The sequence below is a fragment of the Rhinoraja longicauda genome, chromosome 22 (assembly GCF_053455715.1).
Source record: "Rhinoraja longicauda isolate Sanriku21f chromosome 22, sRhiLon1.1, whole genome shotgun sequence".
NCBI classification, from domain to species: Eukaryota; Metazoa; Chordata; class Chondrichthyes; order Rajiformes; family Arhynchobatidae; genus Rhinoraja; species Rhinoraja longicauda.
The window spans coordinates 1150518-1178477 of NC_135974.1; the positions used below are offsets into that span (position 1 = coordinate 1150518).

The window sequence follows — 27960 nt, forward strand, 5'->3', positions numbered from 1 at the left end:
GGGTCAGTCACTCAGTGGGATGGTCACTCAGTGGGATGGTCACTCAATGGGTCAGTCACTCAGTGGATCAGTCATGGGGCTGGTCACTCAGGTCACTGCCCTGCTAGATTCATTCGCGGCTGACTGCTGCTCCTCTTCAGTCTGCGCTCCGGGCAATACTCGGATGGGAACACCAGGGGCAGTTATACTGTCAGTTACGGAACAGGATCACATCCACCAATGGTCAAAATGGATCCAAACTTTTCACTTAAAAAAAAAATAATACAAATGCTTTTATTCAAAACAAACAAAAATACAGAGTAGTAACACGATCAAAGACCGCCTATAATGACAGTTTACAAAGTTATCAAATTAAAATCTAGCCAATTTTATCACCAATACATTCCAGCTGCCGTGGCGACCAGCGTTCACGGAAGGTCTCCAGAGTCCCGGTGGTCACTGCGTGTTCCCTCCCCAGGGACGTTTCACATTGGGAGTCCACAATTAGGATCTGGAAATTCAGAAACGGGCTTTTGGAGATCGGAGCTCAGAAACTGGGGTCTTTGGATCCTGAGCTTGAGACACTCGGCCCGGTGAAGCAGACTGGCCATCCGTGCTCCAGGTGCGGCCACGTCAATGTCTCGTTGGAAGCTCAGGATCCATGGGTTCAGTTTCTGTGGCAGGGTGGGAGGGATTCTGAGGCCATTGAAGGGTTGGGTCAATATCTGGGGGTTCACAATCTGATGGGAGATGGGTTTTGGGGTGGCCATTGCCTGTGGTCAGGAATCGTGGACGGAGACCAGGGTTCAGGGTGTACACCGGCTGGGGTTCGGGTTCAGGGCCTTGGTCTGGGGAGTTCACGGTTCGGAAGGTGGGAACCAGGGGTCCGGCCCACGGGATCACGGTGGTCCAGGTGCTCGGATCAGGGACACATGGGCGGGCCGGGGGTCAGGGCCGAGGCCGGGGCCGCAGTTTGAGCTCAGGGCCCGGTGCTTGTGACGTGGCGCTGAGGTTAGTGCTGGCGCCGCGCCGCGGCCGGGAGAGGACCCGCGGGAGGAGGGAGCAGCACGGCGATGCAGCGAGGTGAGGAGGGGCGGGCGTGGACCCAGGGGTGGGGACATGGGCGGCGAGGGAGAGGGTTCGGGGCTGGGGGTGGGTGGTGGCGAGGGCAGGGTGGGGGTGTTGGGTGCAGGTGGGTGCCGCAATGGGGTCAGGGCTGAGGGAGGCCATGCAGTGGCGAGGCATCGAGTGTTTGCAGGGAGGGGGTGATGGTCACGGATCAGTGACGAGGGATGGATGGGGTGTGGGTGGGGAGGGCGGGTGTAGACAAGACGGTGGCGAGGTGTGGGCAGGGGGGCGATGGATGTAGGTGAGTGGTGGGATCACAGGTGGGTGTGGGCAGGCGGTGAGAAGTGGATGTGGTTAGGGTGTGACACCAAGTATCTGTATCTAGCTATCTCAGCCTTAAATATCCCGGTGGACATTACCCCCGTCTCTGTGACAGAGCTCATCAACCTCTGCGAGATGAAACTCTTGATTCTGAGCCCATTCCCTCCAGCTCTGGACTCCGCCTGGTCCTGAGGAGTGTAATGTCCCCAAATGATCATCACTATTTTTCGAAGGTAGACACAAAATGCAGGAGTAACTCGGCAGGTCAGGCAGCATCTCAGGAGAGAAGGAATGGGTGACGTTTCGGGTCGAGACCCCTCTTCAGACTGATGTCAGGGGAGGGGAGGGGACAAAGATAGGATGTAGTAGGAGGCAGGAAGACAGTGGGAGAACTGGGAAAGGGGAGGGGATAGAGAGGGACAGAGGAACTATCTGAAGTTAGAGAAATCAATGTTCATACCCCTGGGGTGTAAACTGCCCAAGCGAAATATGAGATACTGTTCCTCCAATTTGCGCCGGGCCTCACTCTGACAATAGAGGAAGCCCATCACTATTGAATTGAAAGCATCCATCACGTCGCCTAGCCATGCTCTCCGGAGATGCCACCTGGCCCGTTGAGTTACTCCAACACTTTTGTCTTTTTTTCCCTCATCCATACCCAGATTAGCCAAGTGAACGTTCTCCAAGAGCCCCTCCCCCAAGGAAATGGTCTTTCGTTAAATTGAGTGTCCATTATCGTTAATAGTCCAACCTCTTGATGTAAGAGGCAATATTCCATTAACCTTCCCTGTGACATGGTTGGACAAGAGAAGCCATGGGCCTCCTTGGAACAGAAAATGTTGTCAAAGAATTTGATACGATTTAAAATCGCGAGTACATGCAGAGAGCAGATGGAAAACAACGAGCAGAGGGACAGATGAAGATTGCCAACAGAACCAAGGCGATGTGAGGAAAACCATTGAGTGGCGGGGACTGGAGAACATTGCTGGGGTTGCAATAGAGCTCTATCCAATCAAAGTGGTATCCGACAAAGTGTTTGCGGAAAAATAATGGATGGGATGGGCAGGGAGTGGGTTGTCCGTGTATGCAGCCAGCGCAGACGCCACCTGTGAATTCAATCCTAGTTAACAGCAATTCAATCACCTGGAGTTCATTAATGGCCTGTAATAATGACTGGAAATATCAGGTCGTATCAGAAGCTAGACACAAAAAGCTGGAGTAACTCTTCAGGGAGAAGGGTCTGGACTTGAAACTTCACCTGCTCCTTTTCTCCAGAAATGCTGTCTGACCTACTGAGTTACTCCAGCATTTTATGTCTATCTTCGGTTTAGAAACATAGAAAAATAGCTGGAGGTGTAGGCCATTCGGCCCTTTAAGCCAGCAATGCCATTCAATATAATCATTGCTGATTATCTAAAATCAGTACCCAGTTCTTGCATTTTCCCCATATCCCTTGATTCCCTTAGCCATAAGAGCTAAATCTAACTGTCTCTTGAAAACATCCAGTGAATTGGCCTCCACTGCCTTCCGCGGCAGAGAATTCCACAGATTCACAACTCTCTGGGTGAAAAAGCATTTCCTCATCTCAGTCCTAAATGGCTTATCCCTTATTCTTAAACTGTTTACCCGTTTCTGGACTCCCCCAACATCGGGAACATCGGGAATTTTATGTTTCTATCAGGTCCCCTCTGATCCTTCTAAATTCCAGTGAATACAAGCCCAGTCGACCCATTCTTTCATCGTATGTCAGTCCCGCCATCCTACGTGAACCTACGCTGCACTCCCTCAATAGCAATAACGTCCTTCCTCAAATTAGTCGACCAAAACTGCACACAGTACTCCAGGTGCGGTCTCACCAGGGCCCTGTACAACTTCAGTAGGATCTCTGCTCCTAAACTCAAATCCTCATAGTGATACAGGGTGGAAACAGGCCCTTTGGCCCAACTCCCCCACACCGGCAAACAATGTTCCAGCTACACAAGTCCCACTTGCCTGCGCTTGATCCATATCCCTCCAAACCTGTCCCATCCATGTACCTGTCTGTTTCTTAAACGCGGGGATAGTCCCAGCCTCAGCTACCTCATCTGGCAGCTTGCTCAAAGGGCATACCACCCTTTGTGTGAAAAAGTTACCCCTCAGATTCCTATTAAATCTTTTCCCCTTCATGAACCTATGTCCTCTGGACCTCAATTCCCCTACTCTGGGCAAGAGACTACATCTACCCGATGTATTCCTCGCATGACTTTGTACATCTTTATAAGTTCATCCACATCCTCCTGTGCTCCAAGGAATAGAGCCTACTCAACCTCCATCTCTCGCTAACACCTTCTCCTGGCAACATCCTCGTAAATCATTTCTGAACCCTTTCAAGCCTGACAATATCTTTCCTATAACATGGTGCCAAGAATTGAACACAATACTCTAAATGCGGTCTCACCAATCTTAGACAACTGCAATATGACCACCCAACTCTATACTCTGTCAGTCTGTCACCAGAAACGTCACCCATTCCTTCTCTCCAGAGATGCTGCCTGACCCGCTGTTACTCCAGCATTTTGTGTGTACCTTCGATTTAAACCAGTATCTGCAGTTTTCTTTCCTACACTCTATGGTTCTTTAAACCAGCATCTGCAGTTCCTACTAACACAATAGTATGGGAAGCTCTGAGACTCAGGGAGAGGCACCGTGTCGCTGCGTGAGGCATTAGACAAGAGAACAGGTATGTTCTCCGTGCTCGGGTGGTTGACGGGAGGATGCTTCCACTGTCACTCATTGTGTCCGACTCGCTGTGATTGTGTGTTGCAGAGAATGGTTGCGGCTCTCCATCTTCTGCCGTTTACAGAGACTGCGATCCGTTTGTTTACGTGTGTAGGTCGAGCCCGGCATGCGAGGAAGCGGTGCTGTGCCGCTGTGATCAGAAGCTACACGTGTGTGAGGAGGGCGCCGAGTCCCCGCTCCGACACCAGCCGGAGTCTGCACACGGACGGAAGGAGTCGCGTTCGCGATCCACGTGTCCTCGGGAAGACCGTGACTGGGTGACCGTCTCGCCGACAGGCTGCTACAACTCATGCAAGTGCGGCGCCTTATCCCAGACTGCCATCTTCCCGGAGCCCATGATTCCCAGCTCGGGCCGGGATATGTGCGGAATGAACGGACAGACGAGGAAGTGCTACTTGCAAAGGACCAGCATGTTTGAAGTGGAGGATCGAGGGCCGGGCAAGTACATCAGACCCTACCCTCTCTGCAACTTATCGGGCTGTGCCCGGCCCCACGACTGCACCGGCAGCAGGAGCCTGACGGGCAGCGAGCATCCGCGGGAAGCGGCCGCGTCGGCGCCCAAGATGAAGGGGGGCTGCAGCATGTTTGGTCTGGGAGCTCGCAGGGACGAGGAGTCGACGGGCGGCTGCAGGGAGATGTGCGGCCAGGGCAGGTGCAGCAGCCCGTGCGACGACCTGTACGTCCGGGAGAAGGATGACCTGGGGACCACCTGTCTGTCCTACAAGCCGTCCGTCCTGCAGTCCGGCATGTTGGCGTCGGCAGAGGATTTCTGCACCTCCTCCATGCCGCAGCAGGTAAGGTTCTCACCTGACACACAATGGCCTGCTTCCTTTATCATTGTTACTTTTTTGCACATCTTTCATTCATTGTTCTCTATCTCTACACCATCGTCTATCTCTCGTTTCCCTTTCCCCTGACTCTCAGACTGAAGGGTCTCGACCCGAAACATCCCCCATTCCTTCTCTCCAGAGATGCCGCCTGCCCCGCTGTTACTCCAGTTTTTTGTGTCTGTCTTCTGTCCGCACTCAAGGAATGTCATTTTCAGAAGCCCGGGAGGTGCGACGGTGGCCACTGTAGCCACGGCGGCGGATGCAGCGAGCGGCGGGTGCCCGCCAGGACGGGCCGGCAGCAATGTGGCGGCGGCGGCGGCGGCGTGTGTTTGGGCTGCGGGGGCAAGCTGGCTAGCTGCGCCCCCTTCCCCAGGGGCGACACGTCGTGGCTTAGCGCGTCCACCCAGAGCAAGCTGAAGGAGTGCCCGGCCCGGCGGCCGCACAGGAACAAGTGCTTTCTGCAGAGGCACCAGAAGCAGGAAGCCGAGTGCGAGCACAGCAGTCCCGAACACATCTTCAGGGAGGACTCGTCGTGGCTGAATGGACAGGTGAGGGGTGGGGATCCGGCTCCGGGAGGCGGGGCTGGGGTCACAGCTCGGACTCTGGGGTGGGGGTCGACAAAACATGCTGGAGTAACTCAGCGGGACAGGCCCCACTTTCGGGAGAGAAGGAATGGGTGACGCTTCGGGTCGAGACCCTTCTTCAGACTGAGAGTCAGTGGGGGGTGGGAGACTAGAGAGATGGAAGGGTACAAAGAAGAATATAAGGTGTGAAAACAGATTAAAGCAGACGCTGCTCAAGGAAATGTAAAATGGTTAATTGCTGGCTGAGGGGAAGGTGACAACCAGGCATACAAACAGTATCATTAATCGGGAGGGCAGTGAAATTAGTTGGAGAACTATGGTGGGGGAGGGACGGAGAGAGGGAGAAAGCAAGGGTTATTTGAAGGTAGAGAAATCAATGTTCACACCAATCTGCCCAAGCGAAATATGACTACCTCTGATTTTTTTACTTCGGTCTGTCTGCCCTCCCCAACCTCCGACCATATCATTCCCCAGCCCCGCACGGCCCGGTTTTACCCTCTCCCCAAAATCCATAAACACAACTGCTGTGGCAGACCCATTGTTTCTGCCTGCTCCAGTCCCACTGAATTAATCTCCACACACCTCGACTCCATCCTTTGGAGGGTGCAATCCCTCCCGACCTATGTCCAAGACAGCTCACCCGGCCTTGGTCTGCCCGTCTCCAGTGTGGGGGCCGGGGACGAGGGCATGTACTGCAGGACCTCGGCTCTCAGATGTATAAACAGTGCTGGGCTGGTGTTGCTCCCTCCCGCCGGGTACCTGGGCTGACAGTGGGCCGAGCTGCAGCAGGAAGCTGGGACCCTCCCAGAGGAGCTGACGGGGGTGACATGAGCCGGGGGTGGGGTGGAGGGTTGAAAAATCTCAGGCTGTGTCCCCACCCCTAGTCGAATGCCCAACGTCAGTGGCAAATAAACTGCCAGACACAGCCGGAATGGTGGCGAATACAGGGGGAGAGGGGGTGGCAACTGGCCAGAATTACCCGTTAGAGTCAAGAGCCTCGGTAACCGAACGGCCTGCACAGCAATCCTGTGTTTCCCTGGGTTTCAGAGGGTACAGCTGTTCTACATTCAGGGCTGACGCCCAGAGATGGAGCATTGAAGAAACAGTACAGCACAATGTTTATGCCAAACATGCACCGTCAAACTGATCTCCTTTGCTTGCACCATCCATATCCCTCAACCCTGAATATCCATGTGTCTATCTGAAAGCCTCTTAAATGCCACTATCCTCTCTGCCTCCACTCCCCCACCTGCGTGTTCCAGACTCCTACCACACTCAGTGTGTTTCCTCCTCTCACTTATAGCTATTCCCCCTATTGTAGGGCATTACCACCCTGGGCAAAGGTGCTGACTCATGATTTTATATCCGTCTATCAGGTCTCCCTTCAACCTCTAACATTTCAGAGTAAACACTCCTGGTCTACGCAACCTTTTGCTGTAGCTAATACCCTGTAATCCAGGCATCATTCTGGTAAACCTCTGCACCCTCTCCAAAGCCTTCACATCCTTCAAAGGGACGATCAGTGCTGCATGCAAGACTCCCAGTGCAGCAAACTAATCTTTGCTCCTGTGGACTGACCTGGGAGCTGGGAACTGACCCTGTGACCCCGCTGACTGCCAGTGGCTTCAGGGCTGAGTAGCCGCACCTGGTCTTGCCACAGAAGGTAGTTGAGGCCAGTTCATTGGCTATATTTAAGAGGGAGTTAGATGTGGCCCTTGTCGCTAAAGGGATCAGGGGGTATGGAGAGAAGGCAGGTACGGGATACTGAGTTGGATGATCAGCCATGATCATATTGAATGGCGGTGCAGGCTCGAAGGGCCGAATGGCCTACTCCTGCACCTATTTTCTATGTTTCTATTGCATCCTGGGTGGTTTAGCCAGTGCAAGCTCTTGGTACTGGGCCAGGGGTGGGGGGTCAGGTAGAAAAACAGCACCTCAAAACCCACTGAAAAGGGAGGTGCTGTGGTAGTCTGGCGGGCTGACCTCTACCGGACCGAGGCCAGACGACAACCCTCCTACTTATCCTTGGACCATGACCCCACCGACGAGCACCAGACCTTAATCATCAGCACCATCACAGACCTCACCATTTCCGGCACTCTACCCTCTAATGCCTCCAAACTCATAGTTCCCCAGCCCTGCACGACCCGATTTTACCTCCTACCTAAAATCCATAAACAGAACTGTCCCGGCAGACCCATTGTCTCTGCCTGTTCATGTCCCACCGAACTTATTTCCACCTACCTCGACTCCATCCTATCCCCCCAGGTCAAATCCCTCCACACCTATGTCCAAGACACCTCACATGCTCACCATCTCCTCGATAACTTCCGGTTCCCAGGCCCCCACTCCCTCATCTTTACCATGGATGTCCAGTCACTCTGAAATTCCATCCCCCACAAGGATGGTCTTGAAGCCCTCCGTTTCTTCCTCGAACGTAGAACCAGCCAATCCCCATCAACTAACACTCTCCTCCGCCAAGCAGAGCTGGTTCTTACCCGTAACAACTTATCCTTTGACTCCTCCCACTTCCTCCAAACCAGAGGCGTAGCTATGGGCACTCGCATGGGCCCTAGCTATGCCTGCCTCTTTGTCGGGTACGTCGAACAATCCCTGTTCCGGGCATACACCGGCCCCATCCCCGAACTCTACCTCCGCTACATCGATGACTGCATTGGTGTATTGTACCAATGCAGAACTCACTGACTTCAAACACTTAACATCCAATTTCCATCCTGCTCTTAAATATACTTGGACTATCTCCGATATCTCCCTCCCGTTTCTGGACCTCACCATCTCCATTACAGGAGACAGACTAGTGACTGACATCTACTATAAACCCACTGACTCGCACAACCTCTTCCCAACCTGTCTCCTGCAAAAAGTCTATCCCCTACTCCCAATTCCTCCGTCTACGCCGCATCTGCGCCCGGGATGAGGTGTTTCACACTAGGGCATCAGAGATGTCCTCATTCTTCAGGGAACGGGGCTTCCCCTCTTCCATTATAGATGAGGCTCTCACTAGGGTCTCTTCTACATCCCGCAGCTCCGCTCTTGCTCCCCCTCCCCCCACGCAAAAGAAGGACAGAATCCCCCTCGTTCTCTCCTTCCACCCCACCAGCCAGCGTATCCAACAAATCATCCTCCAACATTTCCGTCACCTACAACGGGATCCCACTACTGGCCACATCTTCCCATCCCCTCCCCTTTCTGCGTTCCACAGAGATCGTTCCCTCCATAACTCCCTGATCCACTCGTCCCTTCCTACCCAAACTACCCCCTCCCCGGGCACTTTCCCCTGCAACCGCAGGAGATGCAACACCTGTCCCTTTACCTCCCCCCTCAACTCCATCCAAGGACCCAAACAGTCTTTCCAGGTGAGACAGAGGTTCACCTGCACCTCCTCCAACCTCATCTATTGTATCCGCTGCTCTAGATGTCAACTTCTTTACATCGGCGATCGTTTCGCACAACACCTTCGCTCAGTCCGCCTTAACCAACCTGATCTTCCGGTGGCTGAGCACTTCAACTCCCCCTCCCACTCCCAGTCTGACCTTTCTGGCATGGGCCTCCTCCAGTGCCATCGTGAGGCCCACCGGAAATTGGAGGAACAGCACCTCATATTTCGCTTGGGCAGCTTGCGGTATGAACATTGACTTCTCCAACTTGAGATAGTTCCTCTGTCCCTCTCTTTCCTCCCCCTTCCCAGTTCTCCCTCTATCTTCCTTTCTCCACCTATATCCTTCCTTTGTTCTGCCCCCCTGACATCAGTCTGAAGAAGGGTCTCGACCCGAAACGTCACCCATTCCTTCTCTCCTGAGATGCTGCCTGACCTGCTGAGTGACTTCAGCATTTTGTGAAATAAATACCTTCGATTTGTACCAGCATCTGCAGTTATTTTCTTACACCTCAAAACTCAATGTCAACCCACAATGTTATCCCTCTGCATGTGTGTGTGCTGCAATGATGTGCACTATGCCCATCTCCCAGTCTAACTATGTCTGTGCCTACTAGCTCTGTGCTTGTCTAACTCTGCCTCTGTGTTTTCATTTGTCTAACTGTGGGTCTCTGTCTGCCTAGCTGTGAATGTTTCTCTCTAGCTGTGACTGGGTCTCTGCCTAGCTCCGTATCTGTTTGACTCTGTGTCTGTTTAACTGTCTGTGTATGTGTCTTTGTCCTGGTGTTTGTCTAATTCTTGTCTGTCTCTATGCCTGTGTGTTTGTCTAACTCCGTGCCTGTGCGCATCCTTCCATGGATAGCATTCACTTTCTCTGAGTGGGAGTCAGGAGTTCACATCCCACTGCAGACACAAAGCCACCTCAGCAACCGAGATCTACATGGACTTTTAGTAGCATGATGTGCTTTGGTTTTGCACTATGATGGTCTGGTCATTTGTCTGTAAAATTGCCAGAAGTAAGAATTTCATTGCTTCGTTCCAGGTGCACAAGAACATTACATTAAATGCTATTGACAAACTCTCCACCGTGTGGGTTGTTCCCGAAGATGAGCAGCGGGTAAAGATAGCTGCTGTAAATTGTTGATTGTGGATGATCAGCCATGATCACAATGAATGGGCTCGAAGGGCCAAATGGCCTCCTGCTGCACCTATTTCCTATGTTTCTTTGTCCCAGTATAGGTTGATGATGGAGTCTGGGTAAGGGTGGGTGTTGATGGAAATGTGGGGAGAATGGGACAAAGAGACAATTAGAGGCGGCACTCTTTGAGCCAGGTTAGACCCGATGAACCCAATCCCATCCTATTTCAAACGCAAATAGAGATATACGGAAGGGATATTGAAGGGTGGATAAAGGAAGCATATGACAGGTGTGAAAATGAATTGGGCCCTTCATAAGTATCTGAGCCCAAAATAAAGGCGAGGAGCCGGGTATTTTGGGAGGTTTGATTTTATTACTGTTGTCAGACCGGTCAAGTCTGCTGCAAATAACTTTGCGCCCAAAACCTCGTCCTTTATATCCATAGCAAAGGGCCGCCCCCCTGGACCGGTCCATTCCCGTGCCGAGGGGTCGGTAGTGGTATGGCCCGACCCTTGGGAGCTGCCACAGGACCCCCCCCAGAACCGGAGGCACGAAACGCACTGGTGGTCGCACAACCCGACCGGACCGCGTACGAAAATTGGCCGACAGAGGGGCCAGCGGAGGCACAGTTGGAGGGACAGGTGGTGGGACCCGCAAAGGGGGGCGACCTCGTGGCCGAGGCTGGGCAACCCGCACCGGTTGCTCGATGTCCAAGTGGGCCGGCTTCAAGCGGTCAATTGACACGGCCTCCGGCCGGCCCCCCATGTCCAAGACAAAGGTTGTCTGTCCGTGCTCCAGCACCCGGTACGGGCGCTCATACGGCATCTGGAGTGGCGTCCGGTGGGCGTCACGGCGCAGGAACACAAAGGTGCAGTCCCGGAGGGCCGATGGCACATAAGGGCGGAATGTCCCATGGCGGGACGTCGGCACAGGTGCGAGCTTGCCAACTCGCTCTCGAAGATGCTGTAGGGTGGATGAGGGTGGTTCCTCTCGCCCCGGCAACGAGGGCACGAACTCCCCGGGCACCGTGAGTGGTGACTCCGCTGATGATGAAGCCAGGTCCTCCTTGGGCGCAGTACGGATGCCCAGCAAGACACATGGTAGCTCGTCCATCCAGTCTGGGCCGGAGAGTCGCGCCTTCAGCGCTGTCTTCAGCTGCCGGTGGAACCTCTCCACCAGGCCGTTTGCCTGCGGGTGATAGGCCGTGGTATGGTGCAGCCGCACGCCCAACAGGTGAGCCATGGCCGACCACAGCTCAGAGGTGAACTGTGGCCCCCGGTCCGACGAGATGACCACCGGCACCCCAAAGCGAGCAATCCAGTGCGCGGCCAACGCATGAGCGCATGTAGCTGTGGATGTGTCGGCCAGCGGTATGGCCTCCGGCCACCGCGTGAAGCGGTCCACCACTGTGAGGAGGTGGGTGAGGCCCCGGGACGGCGGGAGAGGGCCCACAATGTCCACGTGCAGGTGGTCGAAACGCCAGCGTGGTAGACCGATCTCCTGGAGTGGCGCCCGGACGTGGCGTTGGATCTTCGCCGTCTGGCACGGAATGCAGGTGCGGGCCCAGTGGCCAACCTGCTTGCGCAGACCGTGCCACATGAACCGTGCAGCTACCAGTGCGGTCGTCGCCCGAATAGATGGGTGAGCCAGACCGTGGACCACGTCGAACACCCTCCGGCGCCATGCGGCAGGGACGATGGGGCGCGGCTGACCTGCCGACACATCGCACAGTATCGTCGCTCCTCCGGGGCCCAGGGGGACATCCTCAAGGCGGAGGCCAGAGATGGCAGTCCAGAAGGCGGGCATCTCCCCGTCCGTTAGCTGGGCCTCCGCCAGGGCAGAATAATCAATGGCGGGCGCCACTTCTAAAACGGCATTGACGGCGGGGCGAGACAACGAGTCGGCCACCCGGTTTTCCTTCCCCTCGATGAAGCGAATGGAGGTGGTGTACTCGGATATATACGCCAACTGGCGCTGCTGTCGGGCGGACCACGGGTCGGAAACCATTGCCAAAGCGAACGTGAGCGGCTTGTGGTCCGTGTGCGCGGTGAACGGGCGGCCCTCCAGGAAATAGCGAAAGTGGCCAGGTACAGAGCTAGGAGCTCACGGTCGAATGCGCTGTATTTCCTTTGGGCGTTGTTGAGGTGCCGGCTGAAGAAGGCCAGGGGGCGCCAACCTCCGTCCGACAGTTGCTCCAGCACGGCACCAATCGCCGACTCTGAGGCGTCCACCGTAAGGGCTGTCGGGGCATCCTCCCTTGGATGAACCAACAGCACAGCCCGAGCTAGGGCCTCCTTCGCGCCATCGAAGGCTGTTACCGCCTCGTCGGTCCACACGACGTCCTTACGCTTCCCCGCCAGCAGCTCGTATAGCGGCCGCATGATGTGGGCCGCGGATGGCAGAAACCGGTGATAAAATGCCACCATGCCAACGAACTCCTGCAGGCCACGCACCGAGGATGGACGGGGAAACCGGCGGATGGCGTTGACTTTGTCCGGCAGGGGAACCGCGCCCTGCGAAGTCACTCGGTGGCCGAGAAAGTCAATTATGGCCACACCAAAACGGCACTTGGCGAGGTTGATAGCCAACCCGTGCTCGCTGAGCCGCTGGAAGAGCTGCCGGAGGTGGGCACAGTGCTCCTGCTGCGAGCGGCTGGCTACCAAGATGTCGTTGAGGTAAACGAACAGGAAATCCAGCCCGCGACACACACCGTCCATCAATCGTTGGAATGCCTGTGCGGCGTTCTTGAGGCCGAACGGCATCCGTACGAACTCGTACAGTCCGAACGGCGTGATGATTGCCGTCCGGGTGGACCGGGATCTGGTTATAGCCTCGCACCAAATCCACTTTCGAGAATATCGTGGCCGCGGCCAAATGGGCGTTGAAGTCCTGGATGTGGGGCACGGGGTATCGGTCCGCGGCGGTAGCGACGTTCAGCTGCCGATAATCCCCGCAAGGTCTCCAGCCACCGTTTGCCTTGGGGACCATGTGGAGTGGGGATGCCCATGGGCTGTTGGAAGGGCGGACGATCCCCAAGGACTCCATCGTGCGGAACTCCTGACGTGCCAGACGTAACTTATCAGGCGGCAGTCGGCGTGCTCGTGCGTGGAGGGGTGGGCCGGTAGTTATTATATAATGGACCACCACGTGCTTGGACTGTCGACGACCGGAATTGCGGGGCCATAATGTCTGGGAATTCCGCCAGAACCCGAGCGAAATGGGAGTTCACGGACGACAATGGGCGTACAACGGGCTCATTCAGCCGCAGCGCAATGGGCTCCATCGTGGCGGCGTGGACCAAGCGCTGCTGCCTGACGTTCACCAGGAGGGAATGAGCCCGCAGAAAGTCAGCCCCGAGCAACGGCTGGGAGACGTCGGCATTGGTAAACTGCCACGTGAAATGACTGGCGCCGAAAACGATGTGTACCGTGCGGACGCCATAAGTCCGAATGTGGCTCCCGTTTGCAGCGGTGAGGATGGGCCCCCGCTTCCCAGAACGAATGTCCAGCAGCGAAGGGGGCACAGCTCTGCCCCAGTATCCACGAGGAAGCGGCCCCCGAGCGCCGATCCCAGGCAAAGAGGCGATGAATCTGGCCGGCCGCCGCGGGGACTATTGGCAGCCGGCCCCGGCGTTTCCCGGTAACGTGCACGGCTGGCGGCATTGTCGGGCTGCAGCACCCCAGCGCTGGTGGTAATAACACCAGTGCCTCTTGCTGGTGCTGGCTGGAGCCTGCTGGTGTGGGACTGCAGGTGCATGTGCAGGTGCAGGACCTGCAACAGCTCGCAGGCCTCCGGGGCGCAGCTGTCACTCCTACCGCAGCTCCCCCGCCCAACCGGAGATAATCGGGCGCTGCTCGAGTGACGTTTAGCGAGCTGACGTCATCCCGGCGCGCCGCCCACAGCGCGTCCGCGCGCCTGCCGAGGGCCCGGGTGTCATCAAAGGAGGCGTCGGTAAGCTGCAGGCGAATGTCTGCCGGCAGCAGGTGCAGGTACGTGTACTCGAACATCAGGCACGGTCTGTGCCCGTCGAGTAGCGCGACCATCTCCTTCAGGAGGCTAGATGGGCGCCGGTCGCCTAGGCCCTGCATGTGGAGGAGCCTTTCAGCCCGCTCCATTCTGGTTAGCCCGTAAGTTTGGAGCAGCAGCTCCTTAAGGGCTTTATATTTATCGTAGGTGGGGAGGTCCTCGAGGAACTCCGTGACCTCTTCGGCCGTGTCCTGGTCAAGGGCTCCCACTGGAACTGAGCCTCCGCTTGGTGAAACCAAACGCAAGGCCAGGTGGTCCAGAATGTCGGGAGCTTGATGGCTATCGCGACAACAGCTGTGGTCTGGTCGGCTTTCCATCTTGCGTCCATCATATTATCAATGGACTGTTCGGGGTCACCAATGTGGCGCGTCGAAAAGGCCCGAAATAAAGGCGAGGAGCCGGGTATTTCGGGAGGTTTGATTTTATTACCGTTGTCAGACCGGTCAAGTCTGCTGGAATAACTTTGTGCCCAAAACCTCGTCCTTTATATCCGTAGCAAAGGGCCACCCCCTGGACCGGTCCATTCCCGTGCCGAGGGGTCGGTAGTGGTATGGCCCGACCCTTGGGAGCCGCCACAGTATGAAATATCATTGGCAGACAAGACTCCAAAGTGTTTTGTGAGTATATTAAGGGCAAGAGGATAAACAGAGAAAGAGTTGGGCCTTCGGGCGCAGAATGGCAATCTCTGTGTAGACCTGAAGATGTCAGTTGTTCGTTGGGGAATTTATGGAGGGGTTGGTTAAATTTTCAAACAAGTTGCGATCAAATAAAGAAGCAGTTTAGATGCATTTGCAAGCTTAAGGTTGAATCCCAGAGCCCGTTGTGATGAATCCCTAGCTCCTATGAGACGCAAGGGCGGAGATTGTTGGGGCTCTGGCAGAGATTTAAAATCCTCACTGACCACAGGTGAGGTGCCAGATCACTGAAGAACAGTAAATGGGGTACTGTTATTCAAAAAGGGTGATAGGAATAACGAAGCAATTACAGGTCACTGAGCCCAGTCTCAGCGGTTAGTTTAAAACAATGAGAAACAGGTCTAATCTACATTTGAATTGGCAGAGCCCGAACAAAGTTCACCAAGGGTAGACAAGATACTGCCTGGCCAATTTGACTGAAGTTTGTGGTTGATGTGGTCTATGTAGACTTTGTAAGACTTTTGAGCTGGTCCAAAAGGTCATAGCCCTTGGGATCCAAGGCAAGTTGACAAAATGGATACAAATTTGACTGGTTGATAGGAGGAAGTGAGTATGGTGGAGCCAAAAGATGCTGGATATGAGGAAAAAACAAACTGCTGTAGGACTCAGCGCGTCAGGCATCTTCTACGAAGGGAAATGGACAGACAATATTTTGGGTTGGGACCTTCAGACTGATGGAGTTGTTTTTCTAATTGGAAGCATGTGGATGGTGGTGTGATTGGAGTGAGACACATGTAGTTTGACATAGAGGCTGAGAGAGGGAGACAGAGACCCTTTAGTTGTCTTTTCACAGTCACGCGCTTGTCCACACTCACACAAACATGTTAGAAAGAGGCACACATACAGTTGCATACGCAAACAGGGAACGAGAGATGTATCGGTTTACACAGGAGAGGCATGCGAACACGCACACACATAGATGCACTTCGAGTGGAATGGAGAGAAAAAACAAGCAGTAACACTTGCAGTCTGACACAGATGAAGAGTGGGAAAAACAGAGAGACATGTGCACTCTCTCAAGCAGAGGGAGAGGAGTCTGACCTAGAGGGAGACCTGCAGTCTGAAACGTGGGGGGCTGATTGAGAAAGAGAGCTGTGCAGACTCGTATACATCAATGTCAGACGGAGAAAAAATTAACAGTCAAGAGTAGAGCATTTGATTGTACCAGCAACAAAGCAGTGAAATTCTTACTTGCTACAGCTTTACGGGCCTTGTCAATGTAATAACACAAATAAATATACAAAACAAATTAATAATCAGTTATACTAGGTAACCAGACCATAATGTCAGTAGAGCTGTGGTTGATGTACAACAGCCTGATGCATGTGTTCTTGTTGTCTAAGTGGTCTAGTAGACAATCAGCGAGATTGCTTTCCTTGTGGATCTTTACGCTCTCTCCTTAAACTAATACCTTCTAGTTCTGGACTAGTTTACTCTGGAAAAAAGACAGTGACCAATCACCTTATTTATGCCTCTCATGATTTTGTATGCCTTGATAAAGTCAGATTAAATTCAATTCAATTAATTAAAGCATTCTGGAATTTTGCCCAAAACTGCCTTGGTGACCGTAGTCACAAGCTAGTGTATTTTCATAAAATCCCATTTGTTCACCAAGGTCAATCTTTAGTGAAGAAAATCTGATAATTACCTGACCTGACTTGTTTGTGACTCTAGGCCTATCGATGTGGTCGACTCTGAACTGCCTCCGCAGTCCTGGGGCATTTTGAGGTGGAGAATAAATGATCAAAGTGTTCATCCAAGGAATTAATTCACAGATATCGTCATATTTGCAAAGTGGAAGATGGGCATATTTGTTGGTGGTCAACAATCCCAGGACATCCATGCAGGAGATCCTCAGGGTCCAACCATCTTCAGCTCTTTATCGATGATCTTCCTTCCATTTTACGATCACATCTGGGTTGTAACAACTGCACAAATCAATATGAATCATAGGTCCTACTGTGCCTGGAAGCAACAAGAACAGAAAGTATTTAGCCATGAGCACCACACAACAGCAGGCAATTACCATCTCTAAAGGTGGAGGTTCTAATGTTTTCTCTCAATGTGTTATCATCACAGTGTCCCCTCCATTCAATGGCCTGGATAGCACTATTGGGCAGAAACCAGCCTTAAACAGGACCTTGGTATCCAGTACCAAGTCACTCACCTCTTGAAACCGCAAAGCCTTTTCACCAACTACAAATTAAGGATTAATACTCTGCACTTACCCTGATAAATATAAATATAGCAATATGCATTGAGCTTGATATCATCCTAAACATAATGATCCCCTTGACTGACGCACTGTCCAGCTCCCTAACAATTCATTCAAACGGCCACCAGCTACAAAATACAGATGGAAACATAAGGAGGAGAAATAAGTGTAGATCCCACCATGCCCTCTTCTCCATGCCACTGATGGCAGGAGATGCAGAAGCCTGAAGTCCCACACCACCAAGTTTAGGTACAGTTACTTTCCTACAACTGTCAGGTTCTTGAACAAACCTGAACAATTCCTAATCCTATCGGACCACCTCATGCATTACCATGGACTTTTCTAATTGTGTTCTGCACTCCTTTTTGCAGTCTTTTTCTTTTCAGTTTTGTAGAAACTGTTTAATTTATCATTCACATTTTATGTTGTCTGACACTATGCACCTGTGATGCTACTGCAAGCAAGATTTTGATTGTAACTGTACGTTCCGTACTTGTGCAGACTACAGAGAGAAGTAGACTCCATCACAGATATAGATCACTCCACCATTGGAGGAATGTGTAGGAGGTACTGCCTAAAACAAGCCTTGAGATCTGTAACCTGGACATTCTGTCTTCTCGCTACTACCATCAGGAAGAAGGTATAGGGGTCTGTAAACATTGATCAGCAGGTTCAAGAACAACTTCCTCCCAGCAACTATCAGGCTCTTGAACACGACGCAACACTAACCTGAACAACAATGATCCATTGTGGATTGTGCCTTCATTTTCTGTACTATTATGGTTATCTAGTATTACGGCTACTAATTTATTGTATTTTAGATTATTGTATATTATCTGTGCATGATTGCATATTATGAGCTTGTTAAACTGCAGTAAGTCAGAATTTAATTATTCCCTTGTTGGTACATATGACAGTGAAATACTCCAGACACTTGACTTGACCTGACTATTTGACCGCTTGTGCCTGCTGCGACATTTAATTAATGACTAATCTGTTATATCAGCTTTCCACCACAAATCCCAAATCACTTGATTGATCCTCGCCTTGAGTACAGAGAATTCCAAAGCCTCAACACCCTGTGGGTGAAAATGTTTCTTCTCATCTCTTCTTGAATGGCTGACCTCTTATTTTGAGACGTGTAAGAAAATAACTGCAGATGCTGGTACAAATCGAAGGTATTTATTTCACAAAATGCTGGAGTAACTCAGCAGGTCAGGCAGCATCTCAGGAGAGAAGGAATGGGTGATGTTTCGGGTCGAGACCCTTCTTCAGACTGAAGATAGAGGGAGAACTGGGAAGGGGGAAGGGAAGAGAGGGACAGAGGAACTATCTAAAGTTGGAGAAGTCAATGTTCATACCACTGGGCTGCAAGCTGCCCAAGCGAAATATGAGGTGGCCTGTTTATTTTGTCTTATTTTGAGACTGTGGCCAATGGTTCCAAATAACCTCGGCATACTCCACATCAGACCTTCAAACCCTGTAATAATATTCTATTTCAAAAGCACTGGAGATCTTCGCCTTGGCTACATCAATAACTCATCTCAAGCTAGGGATACCCACTTGTTGGAAGGAGAGTGCCATCACCTGGAGGTTCCCCTCAAATCCTTTCCTCATGAGGATATATGTTGCTGTTGCTGGTGCCAGGTCTTCGTCCTGGAACACCTGGTACTATGGGGGAGAGATCTTCACCGTACTACCATCTTTCCAAGAAATGATGGAGATGGGCAGTAAATATCCACACCACATCTATGATGCAGAAAAATGGAGCAAGGCCAGCGGCAACAGATTAAAGTAATCAGAAGCAAGCCAACACAAAGGGTGGTGGGTGTATTAAACAAGCTGCCAGAGGAGGTAGTTGAGGCTGGGACTATCCCAACGTTTAAGAAAGTTAGATAGGTACCTGGATAGGACAGGTTTGGAGGGGTATGAACCAATGCGGGCAGGTGGGATTAGTGTAGCTGGGACATGTTGGCCGGTGTGGGCAAGACGGACAGAAGGGCCTGTTTCCATGCTGTATTAATTACTCTACGACATAATGGTGAGAAAGGTTCTAGTCTTCGAAACCTGCTGCATGAAAGACAATAGCCATTCAACAGGAACTTACAGAAGGGATTGGAAAAATGATTGAAATGTAAACCTTGCCAAGAACAGGGTTTCAGAGGCTTTCTCAAGGAGGTAGCAGAATGGGATCCTTCTGCACTGAGTCAGCAACAAAGCAGTGTTTCAGATAGTGCTGCTGCATAACAGCACTGGCCATTTGTGTTCGATCCCAACCTCCATCTCTGTGTGGTTTACATGTAATCCCTTTGGTTGTGTGGGTTTCCAACTGGGTGCTCTAGTTTCCTTCCACATCCCAAATTATGCTTGTTGGTTAGCTCTAGTGTAGCTGAGTGGATGGACATATGAAAGAGAATAGTTTGCAGGATTACAGGGAAATAAGAAAATGGGACTGATGGGATTGCATGGATGGAAGCCGCAGGGACCTGATGGACTGAATAGCCTCCTTCTGAAGTAGTGTAAGTTTGGTAATAGTCAGTTAGAGTGTGTATAGAAGAGGATGCTAGGAGGTTGCAGGATGACTTGGACAGGTTGAGTGAGTGGGCAGATGCATGGCAGGTGCAGTATAATGTAGATAAATGTGAGGTTATCCACTTTGGCGGCAAAACAAGGAGGCAGATTATTATCTCAATGGTGTCAGATTAGGTAAAAGGGAAGTGCAATGAGACCTGGGTGTCCTTGTACACCGGTCACTGAAAGTAAACACGCAGGTGCAGCAGGCAGTGAAGAAAGCTAATGGCATGTTGGCCTTCACAACAAGAGGATTTGAGTATAGGAGTAAAGAGATCCTTCTGCAGTTGAGTAGGGCCCTGGTGAGACCACATCTGGAGCATTGTGTGCAATTTTGCTCTCCTAATTTGAGGAAGGACATCCTTGCTATTGAGGCAGTGAAGCGTAGGTTCATGAGGTTAATCCCCGGGATGGTGGGACTGTCATATGAGGAAAGATTGGAAAGACTGGGCTTCACTGGAATTTAGAAGGATGAGAGGGGATCTTATAAAAACGTATAAAATGATAAAAGGACTGGACAAGCTAGATGCAGGAAAAATGTTCCCAATGTTGGGGGAGTCCAGAACCAGGGGCCACAGTCTAAGAATAAAGGAGAGGCCATTTAAAACTGAGATGAGAAGAAACATTTTCACCCAGAGAGTTGTGAATTTGTGGAATTCTCTGCCACAGAAAGCAGTAGAGGCCAATTCACTGGATGAATTTAAAAGAGAGTTAGATTGAGCACTAGGGGCTAGCGGAATCAAGGGATATGGGGAGAAGGCAGGGTTACTGATTGTGGATGATCAGCCATGATCACAATGAATGGCGGTGCTGGCTCGAAGGGCCAAATGACCTCTTCCTGCACTTATTTTCTATATTTCTATGTTTCTGTCTTATGCACAATTGGGCAAAGCTAATGCTCTTCAATCATAAGGTTGGAGGTGGAGACGCTCACGGTCGGTTGCACAATGTTCAATTCCATTTGCAACTCTTCAGATCCAAAAGCAGTCAATGCCTACATGCACCAAGACCTGGAAGATATTTGTACTTGGGCTAATAAATGCCATGTTACACCTGTACCACACAATAACCAGGCAATGACCATCACTGAAAATAGAGATTCCAGCCACTTCTTCCTGAAACTCAATGTCCAATTAAAAGAATAGCTGGAACCTCCAAAGGTGCTGCTGTTGGACTGAGTGATGTGTGTGGGCTGTCCCCTCTTATGGCTTCAATCATTGCCATTATTTAACGACTGGTTCATGAGCCCACATTGAAAGGGATATGGATTATGTGCAGGCAGACGAGATGGTCTTGGTATCAAGTTTGGCACAGTCATTGTGGGTCGAAGGGCCTGTTCCTGTGCTGTACTGTTCCATATTGTATGAGTGCAACCTTCATTGTGCTTTCTTTTGCAGTTACCCTGTCAGCATCAGTGTTGCAAGCGGTGCAAGTCACAGCCGACACCGGAGAGAGCCCTGTGTTCACAGTGCTCTGACGACAACAACAGCCTGATGAGCATCAGACAGGGAGACTGCCACGCATCCAACTGCCGGAACAATGGAACGTCGGCACCCATCATGTGCTCCTTACCGCAGTGGCCAAGGCACCTACTCATGCAGAACAGCGGGGCGCAGGCCACCACAACAGTATACAAAGACTAACCTCAGAGCTGTAACGGTCTCGGACACGGCAACTCGGCCTTCTCTGGACATTAAAGCATCATGTCTGTCTCACCTTCTACGTAGAGCTGGTAGAAATTAGAATTAAAGCTTGGTAAAAGAGTGACTAATGGCAGCCATGTCAGCACCAATGGATGCATAAGGGGCACATACCATGTAGATACAAGGGAACAAGACTTGCAGGGAGTGAGGGCAACCTGTAGAAACAAGGTTATATTACTGTCAAGAGTAAAGCTCCTGACAGTAATTAACTGAAATGCATCAATAGTGTTGGACAATCGTGCCAGTCTTTACATCAGTGAGTAAGGTCATGGGTCAAGCCACAGGGTGAATCACTGGATAGACCAACCGACCAAAGCACATCAGCACAGCGGACAGGGCACCCACGTGCAACGCTCACACTCCCCAGTGCAGATTCTCACTCTCACCGCCAAACACAGGAACACATGCATGGTCACGGTGACCCACCGTGTCCCCACTCAATCACCACCTAGTCACACTCATCCCACCCTCATCCCATTTGATTCTCCACCCAGGGGTTGCTGCTCACCTACAAAGTAGGGGTAATTTGCAGTGGCCAATTGGCCAAACAACTGCATATTTTTAGGATATGGGAGGGAACTGGAGGAAATTCACACGGTCACAGGGAGACGGTGCACAAGGTGCACTGAAGGTCAGTCACGACTGAACGTGGTCTGCAGCGCTGCGAGGCAGTGACTAGACCAACAGTGAAACTGCACTGCCATTATGGGCTCATGTTCATACATACACAGACTCACACTGACACTGCCCTGACCAGATCCACATCCCTTGATTCCCTTAACAATTGAAACTCCTTCCCTCCGTAAAGGGATAAATTGAATATTTAGAGGGACGTTATGTAAACCAGTGGTGACAAATTGCTGGAATTCATATCTCAGAAAGTATGAACCTTCACTTTGAGATTAATGAAGGACATATCATGATTTTGTTAAAGTTGTAAAAAAGTGGAATTTAATCATCTCCACATTTGGTTCGATTTAAACCAGCATCTGCAGTGTTTTTTCCCTGCAACAGTAAAGGGGAGGATATTAGTTGATGTGTAGAATACCTCTCAGATTGTCATGGGAGCAGGGCTCATTGCATATGGCAAAGAATGAGTCAGTTCAGCCCATCGGGTGATGCCTGGTTCACAGCACAATCCCATTCAGTGATTATCTCTGTAACCTGTTCTCCACATCAACTCCACCCACTTGGACGAGAAGCAAATCAATCCCCAAGCCGCTCGTCTTTGGGATGTGGGAGGCAGGGCAACCAGCATGGTTTTTCATGGCAGTCCTGAGGGTGCAGTGGTCTCAGTATGCAAGCCAGCTTTGGTGAGTAAGGGAACTGCAGGACCATTGAGTGGAAAAATCCCAATTATACCAACATGGAATTGTGGCAAAGAGGCTATTTTAATCCATTGAGCCAACTCCATGAAAACCTTCAACGAGTGCAATCTAATGTATGCTCTCTGTTTTCAGCTTCAAACTCTATCTTCAGTAGGTTACCCTTTTCCTGACTGCACGTTACTGTTGAATCTTCTGGTTCTGCAGTTCCTCAGCATTTGGGAAAGGGACTGCAGTTATAGAACTGAGATTCTGGGATTCTTGAATCAATATTTGGAGACTGGAAATCTAGTTTTGTAATTCTGGATTTGAGATTCTGGGCTCGGACTTTATGGCACGTCGCAGGTCTGACATTGTAGAATTGTGATCCAGTACTCAAGATTTTGGGACTGGAATGCTTGGTTGGGGATGATTTAGACCAATTTTAACTCAGAAATTCCTGATATTGATTCTTTACGCAAAATATTTACAAGACAGTGATGGCTTCTATATTAAAAACAGCATTTCTTAGTCACACAGCAGCATTGCATGGTTTCTGATTCTATATCATTCAACCCAGACTCTCCAATTAAAATAGAAAAAAGATTAATAGGTTTATTTCCTTGTAAATTTGGGGAAAAAACCCCTGTGAAATGATCAGCATTGGGCAGACCAGATCTATAACTAACCCTGAAAGGCGTCAAAGTTATTGGACATTTTAAAATTCCTTCAGACACAGAGCAACCTAATAATAATGGGTCTAAAGATAGAGGAGCAGCTGGAGCTGTCAAAGACAAGGGCTTAGAATAAAACAATCTGAGTTGACTGAGTGCATTGTGCAGGCATCTACACACACAGTATGGAATGTGCACTCAATCTCTGATCAATAGGCATAACACTGCAGTTTATTGCTTCCACTCGGCAAAGGCATGCCAGAAACTAAGACAAAAACATACCAGTAAAATAGTTCGCTTGAGGTCCAGAGCTTCAGATCTTGGACCTCCCCTGCGTTGACCTTGCGGTGACTTTTATTTTTTCCAGGCAATGATCTATAGATCAGCCGCGAGTTCTCGGAAGGTTCTACGTTTTGATGAAGCTTTGTACTCAGAGTATCTCCTTTCATGACCTCCAACTTATGCTTCCTGTGTTTCTGCTCTGACAAAGACTGAAGGATTGTGGCACTGAACAACAACAGAGAACTCCTCCAGTAGTCAGATTATTTACCCCGTTCTGAATAGCAGAGCCAGGAACAACGAGGTAACTGTAAACAAAGAAACGCGGTATGCAAAACTCATCCCCTGGATCACACCTCCCCTTTCCTGCTCAACAAAAATATACAAGTATACAAAATCATGAGAGGAATAGATCGGGTAGATGCACAGAGTCTTACCCAGAGTAGGGGAATCGTGGACCAGAGAACATTGGTTTAAGGTGAAGGGGAAAAGATTTACTAGGAATCTGAGGGGTTACTTTTTCACACAGAGGGTGGTGGGTGTATGGACCAAGCTCCCAGAGGAGGTAGTTGAGGCTGGGACTATCCCATCGTTTAAGAAACAGTTGGACAGGTACATGGATAGGACAGGTTTGGAGGGTTACGGACCAAACGCAGGCAAGTGGGACTAGGGTAGCTGGGACATTGTTGGCTGGTGTGGGTGAGTTGGGCCGAAGGGCCTGTTTCCACACTATCACTCTATGACTCTAAACAGAACTGGGACCTGCTTCACAAGACTAAGTACTTATATTCCACCTCACTCCCAACTGACCCCAATGGAAGAGCATGAGGAAGGAACATGAAGCTGTGCTGCAGAATCTTTCTCAATCTTCAGATACTGTAGGGTTGACAGTAAAGTAAAAGTACTTCATTAATATGCCAATATTAAACCAAACTAAACTAAACCTACAGAACCGTCAGGATTTCGTCCTGATTCAGGATCTTGACCTGCAATGGCAACTTACACCTTTTGCCTCCACAGATGCTGCTTGACCCGTTGAGTTCTTTCAGTGTACTTAAAAAAAATGAAAACAGCACAGCACAGGAACAGGTCCTTGGGCCCACCATGTCTGAAGTGACCACAATGCCAAATTTAACTAATCCCATTGGCCTGCGCATGGTCCATACCCCTCAATTCCCTGCCTGTTCCTGTGTCTGTCTAAATGCCTCTTAAACATTGCTATCATATCCACCACCACTCTGGCATCAAGTTCCAGGCACGCATCACATCTAAAAAACTTAGAGGCAATATCTGGTAGGTGGAAACAAAGATAATTCAGATAACACAACTGCTGTTGCTGCCCTCGTTAATTGCGGATCTTCCAACCGGAAGAGTGTAAATAGCATATGAAAGAGTGCAGTTAGAAAAAAATTAATAAATTTGGAATTGTGAGAGGCACAGTAACTGCAGAAAATCCAATATAACAGAGAGTTCTGGAATTACTCAGCATATCTGGCAGCATCTATGGAGAGAGTTAATGTAACAGTGGATGAGCTTGCAGCAGAACAGGCCAGGAATGCAGAGTTGAAGTTTGCCATGATCTTATTAAATGGTATAACACTACTGAGCGGCATACTCCTCGCAACTGGTACGTTCACATGTAATTCAACACCCACGCCCTTTGTGCAGAGAAAGAAGATCAACTGCTGATTTTGAGCTAGCATTGGCCTGAAAATCCTTGGCTCTGAAAGTGGCAATACAAGCAGGTAGAGTGGTAAAAAATGCATATGGTATTAGGTATAAGAGTCAGGAAGTCATGATGCAGCCAAGAAGACTTTGATTAGGCTGCATCTGGCCTATTGTGGGCAGTTCTTGCCGCTACACTACAGAAAGGATGTGGAATCTTTGGAGAGGGCGAAGAAGAGGATTACCAGAATGGCGTCTGGATCACGTGTTAGCGTCAAGGAAAGGTTGGAAAAATTTGGATTCCTTTCGCTGGAACGTCGGAGGTTGAGGGGGAGACCTGATAATAAAATGAAAGCCATAGACAGTCAGAATCTTTTTCCCAAGGTGGAAATATCATGGAGGGCATTACTTCAAGAGTGGGGTAAAGTTTAAAGATGTAAGGTATAATAGCGCCACCTTTGGTGGAGGATTGTAAATGATTGAATAAACCACAGTGCAGCTGTGCAGTCATGAGTTAACTTGTTATTCTGTGTCTGAGCTCAAGATATCATAAATTGGCGACGAGAATGGGATCGTCGATTCCCCAGCTTTACTTAGAGTCATAGAGTCCTACAGCACAGAGAGGCCCTTCGGCCCATCGTGTCCGCACCGCCCGTTACCAAACACAGTCTAATTTTAATCCCATTTTCCCGCATTTGGACCGTAGCCCTGAATGTTGTAGCATTTCAAGTGCCCATCCAAATGCCTCTTAAACGTTGTGAGTGTTCCCGCCTCCACCACCACCCCAGGCAGTGAGTTCCAGACTCCAACCACCCTCTGGGTGAAAAAGTTCTTTCTCACATCCCCCCGAAACCTCCCTCCCCTTACCCTGTATCTATGTCCCCTCGTTGTTGAACCTTCCACCAGTGGAAGAAGTTCCCCGCCATCTACCTTATCTATGCTTGTTTGTGTAGATAAGGAATTCTACAGAGGCACGGAGAAGGTTGTATAACTTTTGGTGTCAAGGAAAGCTGGAAATCGGGTCACAAAGTTGAATTCTGTGAGACTGTTAAAAACAAAAATCTAAAGTGGATATATGGGAAGATTGGGTGAGTTCCAGCAAAGCCGGGAAACGTTCAGTGCGTACATCGAATGTTTAGAGATGTTTTTTGCTACAAATAACATCACTGAAGTAGAAGCTTCTGATGCAGAATCAAGACGGTTGAATGAAGCAACTCAAACTAGGAAAAGAGCAATTTTTCTCACTGAAATGGGTCCCGATGTTTATGATACAGTAAAGAATTTATTAGCTCCAGCCAAACCAAAGGACACGCCTTTGAAGGATATTCTGAAGAAGTTAACAGAACATTATAACCCTAAGCCCTTAGAAATAGCTGAAAGCTATCGTTTTGGAACGAGATGCCAACTTCCAGAGGAGGATATTAGTAATTTTATCATGACACTCAAGAGGTTATCAATTCATTGTAATTTTGGAAATTTCCAAGACCGGGCGTTAAGAGACCGTTTCGTGTATGGACTGAGAAGTGAGCGGATCCGAAGTAAGCTGATGACGGTGTATGACCTGACCTTTAAAACAGCTTGTAAAACTGCTTTGTCAATGGATATGGCAGAAAGGGGTTCTAGAGAAGTCAGGACAACTTCTAGACAACCAGCAGAAGAGTTGAACAAGCTGCAATCCAGCAAACTAAAGATGGATAAGTCGACAAAGACGTCAGAGAATCGTTATCCGTGGAAGGGTAGCAAGACGACTGCAAAGTCATGCTATCGCTGTTTGGGCTCACATCTAGCACAGTCTTGTCCGTTCTTCAAGGCAGAGTGTTACTCGTGTCACAAGATGGGACACCTAGCGAAGGCTTGTCGAAAAGCTAAGCAGAAAAAAGGTTCAACAACAAGTAAGCTGCATTCTGTGGAACAACTGCAGGCAGAGGAAGAGCTACTCGAGATATACACCATCTGCAGCAATGAGCTAGTAAACCGGAAGACAAAGAATGTGTCCATGCAAGTCCAGTTGAATGGAGCTCATGTTAGCATGGAAGTCGACACAGGAGCATCTGTGAGCGTGATTCCAGAATTTGTGTATCGGGAGAAGCTGAGTCAAATTCCTTTGGAAGCTAAGCGAATCGAGTTACATGGTTACTCTGGAGAGAAGATTCCAGTGTTAGGATGCGTACATGTACCAGTTAGGTATAAGGAGCAACAGGCGGAGTTGCCTCTCGTAGTTGTAAAGGGAGATAAACCTGCATTGCTAAGTCGGAATTGGCTGCAGATCTTGAAGCTCAACTGGAACGAAATATTCCTCGTTCGTGAAGAATTAAAGTGTCCGGAGGACGTAATCAAGTAACATCCGAAGGTGTTTAGCGATCAGGGAGAGCCAATCAAGGGGTACAAGGCGAAAGTACGCGTGAAGCAGGATGCGACACCAGTGCATTGCAAACCACGGGTTGTGCCGTATGCTCTTAAGGACAAGGTTGAGAAAGAACTGAAAAGACTTGAAGCTGAGAACATTATTAGTAAGGTAGAAAGTAGTGAATGGGATGGTAGTATTAGACTTTGTGGGGATTATAAGGTGACCGCAAACCAGGTACTTGAAGATAGCAGACCAGATATCCTACCAACGGCAGAGGATTTGTTTCGCACCCTCACAGGCGGCCAAGTCTTCACAAAAATAGACTTGACAAATGCCTACTTGCAGTTAGGTATAGATGACGAATCTAAATCCAAGCTAACTATTAA

General features: G+C 50.1%; 1 protein-coding gene across 2 annotated transcripts; it reads left to right on the top strand.

Annotated features, from left to right (window-relative positions):
• Positions 1-1043: 1043 nt before the first annotated feature.
• On the top strand, positions 1044-23127 carry LOC144604612 (uncharacterized). Of its 2 annotated transcripts, none has more exons than XM_078419228.1 (4): positions 1044-1062; positions 4174-4940; positions 5177-5524; positions 21000-23127. In XM_078419228.1, exons 1-4 carry the CDS (start codon positions 1053-1055, stop codon positions 21243-21245), a joined length of 1371 nt encoding a protein of 456 aa, XP_078275354.1. In that variant the 5' UTR covers positions 1044-1052; the 3' UTR covers positions 21246-23127. The 2 variants fall into 2 exon arrangements, with proteins under 2 accessions (XP_078275354.1, XP_078275355.1); XM_078419229.1 differs by having other exon boundaries at positions 5192-5524.
• Positions 23128-27960: the final 4833 nt, after the last annotated feature.